Source organism: Berghia stephanieae, chromosome 2, assembly GCF_034508935.2.
Source record: "Berghia stephanieae isolate SIO BIC M18660-M18661 chromosome 2, UCSD_Bste_1.3, whole genome shotgun sequence".
In the NCBI taxonomy this organism is placed as follows: Eukaryota; Metazoa; Mollusca; class Gastropoda; order Nudibranchia; family Aeolidiidae; genus Berghia; species Berghia stephanieae.
Genome location: NC_088361.1, coordinates 7,464,641 through 7,479,037, shown reverse-complemented (window position 1 = coordinate 7,479,037; position 14,397 = coordinate 7,464,641). Strand labels below are relative to the sequence as shown.

The window sequence follows — 14,397 nt, the reverse complement described above, 5'->3', positions numbered from 1 at the left end:
GTAACTTAGCAACACTGGCTCTAAACTATCGGAACAATGGCGGACGCCCGTATGAAATATTTCCCCGGCGAGCATAAAAGCGTATCTAGAGGGGAAAAAACATATATCTGATCATGTTTTGACTTTTACACATTCTGGTCACAAGACATATGAAAGGTTCTTGCCAGCTTGAAGAATAAAAGGTAATGATTTTCTTTGTTTAGAACCAAGATGGCCGCCGTTGCCGGGCGGGGTGACATCAGACTATTGAATCCAATTAGACGAGGAGAAATGCCTTTCAGAAAGACATAACACCCGACCAACTGTTTAGCAAGACAACTCATGAAGGTCCAACAAGACTGTCACGAAATCCTACGGGTCACCCACCCATCGAGTACGCTACGACTTCGCCATTCTTGAAGTCTGTTCACTGGAGGGCATTTTGAATGGCAGCGATCTATATTCATTTTTTCGTACAAGTAGGTCATCAATCACGTGATTTGTTGCTGTACAACGATTGGACATTTCTGAACAAATGTAAACACACTGCTTTGTTTATGAAACTGTAAACATATCCATGTGTCAAGCCGAACACAATGACCAATCATATTGTTAGATAGTTCAAAATCTGTGAACACTTTTCACTATGTGGATCACTTTGAACACAATTTGCAATGTGACCAATGACCTCGAGCACATGGAAAGTTAATATAGATCGTGCCCATTAATCATGTGAAATATCACTGAATCTAACCTTCTTTAAAACCAGATTCCATGTAAGTTTTGTACAGTATAACCTTTCAAGGGAACCGCAGTTTTCAAATACAAGAGGTGCATAATTAAAATGACATAAATATTAATTTGACCTTCTACCTCCGAGTCCCTGGTTGTGAACCATATTATTGCTATTCGCCGCATGACATGGAAAAGAATAGTCTTCAACAGTCGTATTGTCACTTCCTTCCTAATGACGTATGGTAACTTAGTAACACTGGCTCTAAACTATCGGAACAATGGCGGACGCCGTATGAAATATTTCCCCGGCGAGCTTAAACGCGTATCCAGAGGAAAATAAAACCCATCAATTTGATCATGTATTGACTTTTACACATTCTGATCACAAGGCATATGAAAAGGGAATGAAAAGTTCTAGCCAGCATGAAGAATAAAAAGTAATGATTTTCTTTGTTTAGAACCAAGATGGCCGCCGTTGCCGGGCGCGTGACATCAGACTATTGAATCCAATTCCGCGCTTCGCCTCTCTGGAGAAATACTTGTAGATTTTCCTCATTGTGACAATTGTGCACGTTTAACCCATATTTTTAAAAATATATTTTTATGAATGTAAAAATCCCAACAGCAAGCTACGTTTCTGGCTTTCAACTATTAAATCTTAACAATTATTTATGTCAAGTGTGTACAAAGTGTACAATTTGTTGTGTCATTTTGAACCAAGGGTGGCAATGTCAGTGAGTAGTGCCCACGAATCTCGTGAAATGTAAACCCCTGGTCACTTGTTGGGCGATTTCAGTGATCGCAATCAAAACAGAATCCACGGTGTATAATATTACTCATGTAAAATATCAAAATGATCACTCATCCTGGACCCTTCGATTTTTTATAAAGATAGTATGCGCTTGGCTAAGAAGCTCATAACATTGCCATCCGGAAGTATAACGGACCAACATACAAAACTATGTGTAACCATTAACGTTTACAGTCTGGTTAATAGAGTTTAGTGAGAAGTACTCATAAACGCGGATGGCAAAGAACAGTAACAAAGACCTGAGTGACGTCAACTTCAAATTATCTATAGATAGAATGCGCTTGGCCAAGGAGTTCACAACATTGCCATCCGGAAGTATAACGGACCAACACACAAACTCTGTGTAACCATGAACTTTTATAGTCTGGTTAATACAGTTTAGTGAGAACAACTCACAAACGCGGATGGCAAAAACAATAACAAAGGCCTGAGTGACGTCATCTGCATACTATCTATAGATAGTTCGAAGATGACGTCACTCTGGTCTTTGTTATTGTTTTTTGCCATCCGCGTTTATGAGTAATGCACAGTGAACTGTATTAATCTGACTATAAACGTTCATGGATACACACAGTTTTGTGTGTTGTCTGTTATACTTCCGGATGGCAATGTTATGAGCTTCTTAGCCAAGCGCATACTACCTATACCGTAAAGAAGAAAAATCCCAAAGTGTGGTACTGTAACCGATGCAAAAAGAAAATATCGGCTTAACGCCACTAATAATTCTAGTGTTCAAGCCAAGTGTTAAAATTCATCTGAAGGTTGTGAAGATATCCACGTCAACGCGTGCGCACGGGTTGTGGAACGGACTATAATAGAGAATGGGGAATGAGATTAACGGAAGAGTAGCGTCCCCTGATTGGACGTCACCCATAGACTGTGACGTCACCGGCGGAAAAGTTATTAGAGAGAGAACGTCATGTTGGTTGTGCGCATGCGTCTCTCATCCTCGCACAACCAACATGACGTTCTCTCTAATAACTTTTCCGCCGGTGACGTCACAGACTATGGGTGACGTCCAATCAAGGAACGCTACTCTTCCGCTAATCTCATTCCCTATAATAATACAATTTTATTGTCCTTTTCACTCAGCAGAGACCAGTCTTTACTCGATGTGCCCTCTGCCTTTTTATGGAGGGAATACGTTTTATCGGTTTTTAGTAGATGTCTTGTGATGTTTAGTTGAGGAATCAAAGGAAGTGCCTTTGATTTATCTCAAAACATTCCGGCGTGCTCCCCGGTGGCAATTTTATGATGAGCTAGGGATGGACATCATTCATGCAGGGATAAAACAAAACATGTCACCGTGTCCGAGAATATTGATGTCTTTACTGTCGTACTCTGTAAAACACAGTTTTTGTTTATTCATCTTAACAACGCCACGACCACACTATCTCATTCATGTGTCGTGTTTCATTCATCCTGTTTGTTGATAAAGGGGAAACCCGAAACGTCCATTTTATCTGTTTTCGTAATTAAATTGAAGCTTACTTTCAATTCCACATTGTTATTTATATCTGTAAAAACACATAAACAAAATTTTGGCCAGAAAACTCGTCTCTCAAATATTGATCGATTAAAATGACCCTCATCTTGTCGAAAACTCTCCAACATGGTACTTTCTTGAAGTCTCAGGCTTGAGAGTTTTTGACAAGATGAGAGTCATTTTGATCGATCGATATTTGAAGGATGAGGTTTCTGATCGAAATTAAAAATTTGTGTGAGTTTGTTTTTTCCCCCGAGTACGACAGATTACGAAGAAACGTGGAGCGGCGATGGCGAACAATATTACTGTACTAAAACGTACTCTGACAAAACGTTTTCTTCACTTTGGTCAGAACATTTTAACTTCATCATCGATATATTATGACGACCCCCCCCCCCCCCGCATTTGAAGGGTCTCAAACCCAACACTTTTAACTTCTGAGAAGCCTAACGTTTGAACCTTTTTTTTACAAGTTGGGGATCATCTTAACTTATAGCTAATTTAAATGATGTTTTTGGCCAAAATCACAAAAAAATGTTTTGTCAGAGTATGTATCATAACTTCATACTCTGACAAAAACGATGTGCTTTCCAAATAAAGCCTTTTTACAACCTTGTCAGATATAAAGTCATTAAAGTATATACTCCCTTAAAATAGTACAATGCAGGATTGTTATTTTCCATTATATTATCCGTAGCATGAAGCCGGTATTTACAATTATTATTAGTCCTTCTAACGCAGTTCTTAGAACCTATACTTTATGCTAGATCAAAATTGTACCTTACTACCCGAATCTGACAGATGGAAGAAAAAAGGAATGGTTGGGGGCGGTAGAGAAGGGGGGGGGGGGGGGGGGGGCAGAGGATGAAAGCGTGTATACAGTGTGCATTCATTATATAGAAATATGAAATTGTGTCTATAGTATAACAGTGTCAGACACTAACATTTTATTGCTCCAACTGGTTAGGCTTTCATTGAGTCTCATTATGTTTCTTTGCAGAATCGCTGAAATAAAAATAATGGCATCTATATAAAATGCAGCTGAAACTAAGTGCTTTTGTACAGGTCTGATAATCGACATCAATAATTGTGGTTGTGTTTTGACATTGTTGGAATGGAGTATATTTTGCGTTGGTTTGGGAATATTTCTATGAAAAAATTAAAACTAAAATGATTTGGACTCTCAAGTTAATAAATATAAGAAGTATACGTCGATATGAAACTAACACACCAAAAACCTTTTTATGTAATCTCAACCAAAAAGTGTGCAAATCGAAAGTCACGATCACCTGTGCGAAGTTTGTACGATTACTCTAAATATGTTTGTCAAACTCACAACAGAAAAAAATGGAAATAATGGATAAAAATTAACAAATTAACTTTTGATTTTGATTCAATTCGACACGTGTCTGATTGCATTACGTTTTCGTTTTTGAATCAGACCACATGTACGGTTTATTTCGAGATAGTAAAATGAAGTATCTATTATCTCATCGCCTTGACGTGAAGCTATTCACATGCAAGAATTTTGAATGAAGCAAGAAACTCGTTCAATCGTAAGAGATATTCTCATTGTAACACATTTCAATAGGAGAAGTAGGAGGTTTGGAAATACGCCAACGAGGTTACGCTCAGGTTAAACACATGAATCAACACTTTAAAAAAAGTACAAAAATAGTTTGGAATTGTTTTCACACCGTCTTGATTCATAAACAATCACACCAATTTATGAATGGTCAACAAGTAGCGTTGGTTGCAAACTCGATTTCAATACATTACACATAGATCTTAAACTTACGTTTTGTCCGTGGGCAAGACCTAAGCAACAAAGAAGTACGAGTAACAGTCATAGTTATTATATAAAATTCGCTTTATTCATCTTAAAAAGAAATGTGTTTAAGTTGTCTACTTCGAAAAAAGACGGAGGGAACATCAAAATATCCATCGAGTAAAATGATATTCAACTTGCCAAAAAGTCTCACACATTTATTTTGAGTTGAGAGCATTGTAAACGATCGATTTTGAAGTGGCCACGTTTTGTGGCCAGAATATTTTTAAAAAAAAGCAAATGTGTTATTTTTTTTTCTTTTTTTTCTTGATATATCAGAATGTAAGTTATGTTTCTATACATTAAATCAAGACATAATGCAAAACGTCACCGTTATTACCTGCACACTATTATCTCTGCTGTGTGCTGTTTATTATCAATTTTCACTTTCCGTTGGTGACACTAATATATGAAGCATATCGAAAATTGTCAGGAGACACCTTTTTTGAAGTTCGATTTGTATAATTATATCTTTTGATAGTTTGTTATAAATCCATTATTGCAAGAATTATATTATAATTTAATTAGTTAAAAAATAATTTCATTGAAACATTGCATTCAACACTGCTTGTAAAAGATTTCCTTTAATGAGTATATGGTTTCAGTTTAAAGGGCATTTTGTTTTACCCTGTCTCTATCTATTACAGAAAGGTGGGATGGAGAAGTCATATTTGGCTGAACTACATCTTCAGTTTAAATGGTTTCTTCTATAACAATAAATGTTAAGCTGCTTGCCAATTCACGAAACACACACACACACATACACACACACAAACACACACACACATATATATGTATATATATATATATACATATATATAATATTACTTGCCCCCCCCCCCCTCCCACACACTCTCTCATCTCCCTCTATTGTTCTCCTCAAATACGCTTCAACAGTCGTAACGTCACCTCCCTCGTAATGACTCATGGTAACTTAGTAACTGGCTCTAACCTATGGGAACAATGGCGGACGCCCTTATGAAATATTTCTCCGACGAGCATAATCCAGAGGAAAAAAAAATAAATCTGATCATGTTTTGACTTTTACACATTCTGATTACAAGACATGAAAAGTTCTAGCCAGCATGAAGAATAAAAAGTACCCATTTTCTTTGTTTAGAAATAATACTATAAAGTCATAATGTCGAGTGATAATGTATGCATAGTCTAGATTTTGTTTGCCTTTTCTGTTATTGGTGAACTATACATATATAAATATATAGCAATCGTAATTTAAGTAAGAGTTTAAACATTGACCCAGGTGTGGGATAGGGAATACATCCTATATAATATAGTAATACTTGTGTTTTCTTGCGTTTGATGAAAGGCTCGATCTCGACATTTTCAAACCACAAACTCTTTTCCCTTCACCCTTATTCTCAACCGTTTCGCACCCCCCCCCCCTTCTCTCTCTCTATTTCTTTCTCTCTCTGTCTTTCTTTCTTTTTTACTTTCTTTCTCTCCCTTCTCTCGCCCTCTTATTCGCTTTAAGCGATTTCTCAGAGCAAGAGCGTGATCTCATACAATACCATTTTCTTTGTAGACGGCAGACAATCTTGTACTAAGACCCATCATTAATGGAATCTTCAGTCCACTCAAGTGGCCGTGTTGAGAGTTTAATAATAACATTTACCATGAGGCAAGCAGGTGCATGCTTGTGTAAACATTCATTTTTGTTTATTCAATACCGATACAGTTTGAACCGAATAAAACGAACTCCAAAGCAGACCATCAAATCCAACAAAGAGAGTTCCAATCCAACAAAAGTCACAAACTCTTTTCCCTTCACCCTTATTCTCAACCGTCTCGCACCCTCCCCCCCCCCCCCTCTCTCTCTCTCTCTCTCTCTATTTCTTTCTCTCTCTTTCTTTCTTTCTCTTTTACTTTCTTTCTCTCCCTTCTCTCGCCCTCTTATTCGCTTTATTTTCATCCACCCTTCTATCTATCTATCTATCTATCTATCTATCTATCTATCTATCTATCTATCTATCTATCTATCTATCTAGTAATCTATTTATCTATCCATCAATCAATCAACCTAAATATCTATATTTTCTATCTATCTCCTACCTATTCACCTACCTGCCAATTCCTTTCATTAATCAATTCATTTTTATCAACTAAATTATTCGTAAACTGTTGCAATGATCCGAACCTATCTTTCCCAACACCACGGTAAACAGCCCTATATAGATGTTCATGTTTTTAAAAGATTATTTGTGAAAAAAAACCCGATAAGCATTAAAATATAAGCTTAAATTTATTAAATGAAGACAGATACTATGGGCGTTTCGCATTTCCCCTTATTAACAAATTTCGATGAACGAAACACAAAGGACGAATTCCTAACACGGAAAAAGTAAATAAAAATGAATATGACAGTTTTAAAAAATGACAAAATACAAGATAGAAGACAGTAAAGTATAAAATTTATGTTTTTAGTGTTTTTGTTGTTGGCTGAAGAAGGATTTTGAGCCCGAAACGTTCCGTGTTTTGATAATTTGTTCATTTAAGCTGTAATATTCATTTTTGTCTTTTACGGTTACAGCCCACAGCTTCTAGCAGCTTAGTATTGCATGGAAAATACTGGCATTTTTACAGCCTACAACTTCTAGCAGCTTATTATTACAGGGAAACTACTAGCATTTCGTATATCTGGCTATTATAACTCGTTCATATTTTGCATTTGGTCCACCACAACATGATACCACGTTGAGATAATTGGGTCATATTTACACTCTGGATAGCAGTCCTTCAGCGCCTTTAGGCCCATGGGGCCGGAGTTTATCCCGGTTTCTATTATGTTATATAGCGTGAAAAGGACAATAACAATTACTTGTTATCCTTTCGACAAGACCTCAGTCTATCGCAGATCTAACAGACCCAACTACCCAATCACTGCTGGGTGGATGGGGTGGGCAGGGGGTTAGAAAAATAATCTCACTGCACCCGGGTTCGATCTGGGGCCCTTTGGTTTTGTGTATGATGGGAGTGCTGATATGTTTTATATTAATTTACATTTCATTTTCAGGAAGAATTCAACAAACTCCGTGATGAGATTAAACGAAAGAATGAAGAGTTGATGGATGCCAGAATAAAACTGAATGAGACGAGAAGGAGAATGCACGAAACTCAACTACAGCACTTTACGACTAGTAAGGAGATGGTGAAGTTAGAAAATGAGGTAAATACGGTGCTGGTAAAACATCATCTTCATCGTCGTCATCATCATCATCATCATCATCATCATCATCATCAACATCAACATTATCATTATCATCATCATCATCATCATCATCATCATCATCATCATCATCATCATCATCATCATCATCAATATTGTCATTATCATAATCATCAATATTGTCATCATCATCATCATCATCATCATCATCATCATCATCATCATCATCATCATCATCAATATTGTCATTATCATCATCATCAATATTGTCATTATCATCATCATCATCATCATCATCATCATTATCATCATCATTACCACTACCACCAACCACCACCAACCACCACCACCACCACCACCATCATCATTATCCTCATCAGCATCATCATCATCATCATCATCATCATCATCATCATCATCATCATCATCATCATCATCATCTTTATCTTTGGTGATGAGCTTGCGCTAAAACACAACTGAAAAATTAAGATGCCATAGACTAAGAAATCGAATATACACCCTACGAATAACCTTTCTTTTGAATTTGACATTTCGAAAGGGAAAGACTGGGAGACCATATTCAATATAAAACTAGCCCACAGCAGTAGCTTGTTTTAATTTTTCCTTTGTTTTTTCCCCGATGTATTATGACGATTGTAATTTTGGCAACAAAAATCCTACCACAATACTGTCGTTCCCTTGAAAAACACGTATTAAAAAATTTGGCCAGAAAATTCATCCTTCAAATATCGATCGATTTAAATGACACTCACCTCGTGACACTCGCTTTTGGATAGGAAGGTCCTGGGTTCGAGCCTCGCGCTCGGTGCATAGTTGAGTCCTTGGAAAAGGCTCTTTACTCACATTCTCTCACCTGGCCGTTAACAGCGTTGTCTTAGTCCGAAAAATTGTAATATCGCCTAACAGGCGGCAAGTCCCGTCCTACATGTTAAATGTTGCTGTTGACCAGGGAACCCTTGTAAAGCGCTTTGAGCACAATTAGTGGATATTGCGCTATATAAAGCACAATTTAATTTAATCTTGGCAAAAACTCTCAGAACCGGGACTTCGCCGAACCCCAATCGAGAAAGGATGAATTTTTAGGATTTTTTAAAACCCCAGGAATGAGAGAAATCCCATTCTTGTCGTCACTTCGCCAGTTTAGTTTTATCTCCATCTTATGCATACAACAATAAACATAGGCATAGGGATAATGACCTTTTTTAAAACCCCAGGTATGAGAGAAATCCCATGTTTGTCGTCACTTAGCCAGTTTAGTTTTATCTCCATCTTATGCATACAACAATAAACATAGGCATAGGGATAATGACCTTTTTTAAAACCCCAGGTATGAGAGAAATCCCATGTTTGTCGTCACTTCGCCAGTTTAGTTTTATCTCCATCTTATGCATACAACAATAAACATAGGCATAGGGATAATGACCTTTTTTAAAACCCCAGGTATGAGAGAAATCCCATGTTTGTCGTCACTTAGCCAGTTTAGTTTTATCTCCATCTTATGCATACAACAATAAACATAGGCATAGGGATAAGGACCTTTTTTAAAACCCCAGGTATGAGAGAAATCCCATGTTTGTCGTCACTTCGCCAGTTTAGTTTTATCTCCATCTTATGCATACAACAATAAACATAGGCATAGGGATAATGACCTTTTTTAAAATCCCAGGTATGAGAGAAATCCCATGTTTGTCGTCACTTAGCCAGTTTAGTTTTATCTCCATCTTATGCATACAACAATAAACATAGGCATAGGGATAAGGACCTTTTTTAAAACCCCAGGTATGAGAGAAATCCCATGTTTGTCGTCACTTAGCCAGTTTAGTTTTATCTCCATCTTATGCATACAACAATAAACATAGGCATAGGGATAATGACCTTTTTTAAAACCCCAGGTATGAGAGAAATCCCATGTTTGTCGTCACTTAGCCAGTTTAGTTTTATCTCCATCTTATGCATACAACAATAAACATAGGCATAGGGATAAGGACCTTTTTTAAAACCTCAGGAATGAGAGAAATCCCATGTTTGTCGTCACTTAGCCAGTTTAGTTTTATCTCCATCTTATGCATACAACAATAAACATAGGCATAGGGATAATGACCTTTTTTAAAACCCCAGGTATGAGAGAAATCCCATGTTTGTCGTCACTTAGCCAGTTTAGTTTTATCTCCATCTTATGCATACAACAATAAACATAGGCATAGGGATAATGACCTTTAAAAAAACCCAAAAAAACAACACTTTTTAGGATTATGTTTTGGGGGTATTTTTCTTTTCTTTGATTTGTCTGGCACTGTTTCATACACATCTTCTCAGAGTTTTATTTTACCATTGCTTTGTCCCTTATTTGCCACTTATAGATAGCTCGAAGATGACGTCACTCAGGCCTTTGTTATTGTTTTTGCCATCGGCGTTTATGAGTAATGCTCACTAAACTGTATTAACCAGACTATAAAAGTTCATGGTTACACAGAGTTTGTGTGTTGGTCCGTTATACTTTCGGATGGCAATGTTGTGAACTCCTTGGCCAAGCGCATTCTATCTATAGTAATTATTTTTATTGTTATCACAGATGATTAAGATGACTCGAGAACGCGCAATTCTCAAGAACCAGTTGAAAGACAAGTCGTACCGTTTGGATCTCTCCGCCAAAAAAGCCAAAGAATGTGAGGCCAAAACCACAGAGCAACAAGATCGAATTTTAGAGGTAACACCTTATGAGGACTTAATACCTTGCTGGAAGCAGCTTAAATATTTTTAAAAAAAATCAAAACATAACAACAACATATTCAATACTGAACATTTTTGGCTCAAAAGCTTTCTTCAGCCAAAAAAAAAAAAAAAAAAAAAAAAAAAAAAAAACAATTAAAACGTTCAAACTGTAAGTAAAGTTATACTTTTCTCTTTCTGTATTGGGTGATCAAGAATTTTGATCTAGAAATTTTCAGTGTGAAGTACTTTTGGTCTTTTTCTGAGAAGATTTATGTGCATGTGCGATTATTTGCTAACCAGTAAATCATAGTTTTTTTTAAGAGCCACAAGATTATTGACCCAAAGTTTACCCCGCTTTCTGTAGGGTTAAATGGATAATTAACATTCACCGCCTTGTCTTAAATCTGATCAGAAGTAATTCCAGGAAGACCTAACAGATACCGCTAACCGATCATCACAAAGGTGAGGTAAACTCGTCTCTCGCTGGAATTGAAGCCAGTCTAGCTGATTGCGAGCCGACAATCTACAACTTGGATGGTTGGAACCTCCTGATCTGCGATTTAAAACAACCCAAACTCCTTCATCGCCATAAAGTCACGGAGTCGGACATTATCTCTCTTTCTGTTGCGTTACTCAATGAGTAGCCGTTTCTAGCTATCATTTAGATAGGACGCTATTAATTCTATATTAAAGTACTTTCTGACAGACCTAACTGGTTCTGCTACTCAATCTCCGCCACGTGGACGGGAGTGGATGGGGAAAAGTGGCGAGGGGTGTGTGTGTGTGTGTGTGGGGGGGGGGGGGGTTACAGGAACCATCTCGTCTGCACCCGGAATCAATATATAAAGTGTTGCTATTGGTTCTTGGTTGTATATTTTTACATTTTTGTGCATTTGCATATATTATACATGTATACATTGTCGCCATAAATTCTCAACTTTGTGTTTATACATTTTCATGCATGCGACGTCTGGAAACGAATTTCCATTTTTTTTAAATGAATAAAGTATATCTTATCTTATCTTAAGTTTATTTTTTTTTAATCTTTAAATGCAACTCTACAGCTATTCCGATCAGAGAGTACATTGAAGGAAGATCTCATGACTGCACAATGGAGGATGAACAAAAGTGTTGAAAATCATAAAAAGATGAAAACCAAATACAATAATCTAAAATCCCGCTATGAAAGAACAAGGACGGTACTGAAAATACGAGAAAAGGAATTGATCGACTGTTACTCAGGTAAGATAAAGAACTTAGTAGATCTAACCCCCTGGGATATGTAAAACAATGAAAAATAAATGATTGGTAATTAAATAATTAAATAAATGAGTATATATATTATATATTCATAAATGAATTCCATTTATCCCCGTTGTTGTTTTGATGAATTAAGTAAGTCTTGCGTTATTTTTGTGAGTTTCGTATGACTTTTGACTTAGTTATCCATCATACGTGTAAGATATGATGAGAAACATGAATTAATTGAAATCTTCTAAGTTTTTAACACATCTCTGTCACACCTTTATAAATGTTAGAGGGATGTAATGTTTTTAATAAGCTTCAACAGTCGTAACGTCAATTCCCTCCTAATGACGCATGGTAACTTAGTAACTGGCTCTAAACTATCGGAACAATGGCGGACGCCCTTATGAAATATTTCTCTGACGAACATAATAAAAAATTGTGTCGTTCTTTCACCAAGTCTTCTTAATATCTATCTATTTAATTAGGAATATAACATTTTAAAACACGAAAAGTGAGATCTGTGACTAGATGTAACAATAACAGCGACTTTGAAGGACATCATAAATTAATGCTTTTGCTTCATGCTTTTTTAAAGGTATTTAATAGAGTAAATGCATGATACAGGTTTAAGGCTACAAAAGGTTCTAAGCATGACATTACGTATAGATTTCTTTGCATCACTTAATTTTGTGTCCATTTTAACCAGTAAACTGCCGTGCTCTGAAAAGTCACGTATTCAACAATTTTGGCCAGAAAACTCGTCCTTCAAATATCGATCGATTTAAATGACCCTCATATTAGCAAGAGCTCTCAAACCTGGAACCTTGCGCAGTCCCAGGTTTGAGGGTGTTTGCTAAAATGAGACAAATTTAAATCGATCGATATTTTGAAGGACGAGTTTTCTGGCCAAAATTTTAAATACATGTCTTCCAGATTTCGGCAGTTAACTGGTTAAACAAAACTAAAGTCTTGTCCAATCTAAATGAGGAGGGCTATATATGGCTTAAGGGGGGACCTGTGTTCAATTTTTGGTAAAAAAGATTTTTTTCCGGCCAAATCGGGCTAGTCCACTTTTCAGGTAGTTTAATTATTCTAGAATCCAAAAATATAAAGACAATTGCATATTTTCAATTAAAAACGCGTTTTTGATGCAGTTAGATAACGTAGGTATCCACATTTTATTTTCTAAAGGTCTAAAGAGCAGTTTTAAGAATTTTTAAATCGAATTTTTACTATAATTCTGCGCCAAATTTTCAGCCGAAATCGAAAAAAAAATTCTTAAAAATTTATTTTCAGGACTATTGCTAAACCTTTACGTCATGATGTACGCGTAGCTCTTGTTGTAAGAAACATTGTGTGTAAATTTGGAAGAGATCTATTCGTTGGTTTTTGCTGCATTACTGTAAAAAATTCTGGGATTTTTGGTCTATTTTTAGCCTATTTTTTTCTCAATATGTCTAAAAAAATTTTTTGGGGGCTTTTTTTGGTGTTAATCATCAAATTAGACCTCCTACCACCTGATAATAACAAGGGAATAGCAATATTAACATTACAATCAAAAATGGATTTTTGACTACAGGTCCCCCCAAACAACCCCTTTCTTACCAACTATAGGGAAATGGTCACATTCGTTACGATACAACCAACATTATCATTTTCAAATTTCTCTTGTAGGTACATCATAAACGTTAAAGAAAATGAACAGTGTGTTGTAGAGCATGTTTTGCTTAAGAAATTATGTATCGCAAAAACTTACTGTTATTGTGTTTGAGTGATAACAAATATATTTTTGTGATAGTTGGGTGTGAAGTTTTGGGGAAAATCCTGAAAATGGCTGGTGAGGAGAGAGTTAGTGTAGATACAATTATAAGAATTTGTGATCCACCGCCTCAAAACGGTATTATTTTGGGATGAAAAGGACTATCAAAATTGAATATACAATTGAAATGATAAGAAATAGGAACCTTTGAGTTGGTTGCAAAGTATGAAATTGCATTTACTCTCCACCATATGAAATTGACATGAACCCCAAGTTTCATATTTATTGTGTCCATACATCCAACTTTGTGAAACCCCCTTTGCTTTAGAGAGTTTGTTAAAATGAGAGTCAGTTAAATCGATCGATATAATTGTGCGGGTCTTGTGGTATGGCACTCGCTATCGGATATGAAAGTCCTGTGTTAGAGCCTCGCTCGACGCATAGTTGAGTCCTTGGAGAAGGCTCTTTACTCACATTCTCTCACCGTACTCAGGTGTAAAATGAGTACCTGGCCTTCAACAGTTTTGATTCTCTCCGAAAAAAATTGTTATATCGCTTAACAGGCGTCATGTTCCGTCATAAATGTTAGAAAACGGTAAGGGCTGCCTGAAGCCGGTGATCGTAAAATACTAAC

General features: G+C 36.5%; 1 protein-coding gene across 1 annotated transcript in view; it reads left to right on the top strand.

Annotated features, from left to right (window-relative positions):
• The window catches only part of LOC144964247 (uncharacterized), a 113,175-nt gene that overhangs the window by 64,171 nt on the left and 34,607 nt on the right, over window positions 1-14,397 (top strand). Inside the window, exons 4-6 of the mRNA XM_078898301.1 lie at window positions 7,871-8,023; window positions 10,617-10,751; window positions 11,821-11,998. Coding sequence (XP_078754427.1) covers window positions 7,871-8,023; window positions 10,617-10,751; window positions 11,821-11,998 — 466 coding nt within the window. The remainder of the gene's footprint in view (window positions 1-7,870; window positions 8,024-10,616; window positions 10,752-11,820; window positions 11,999-14,397) is intronic.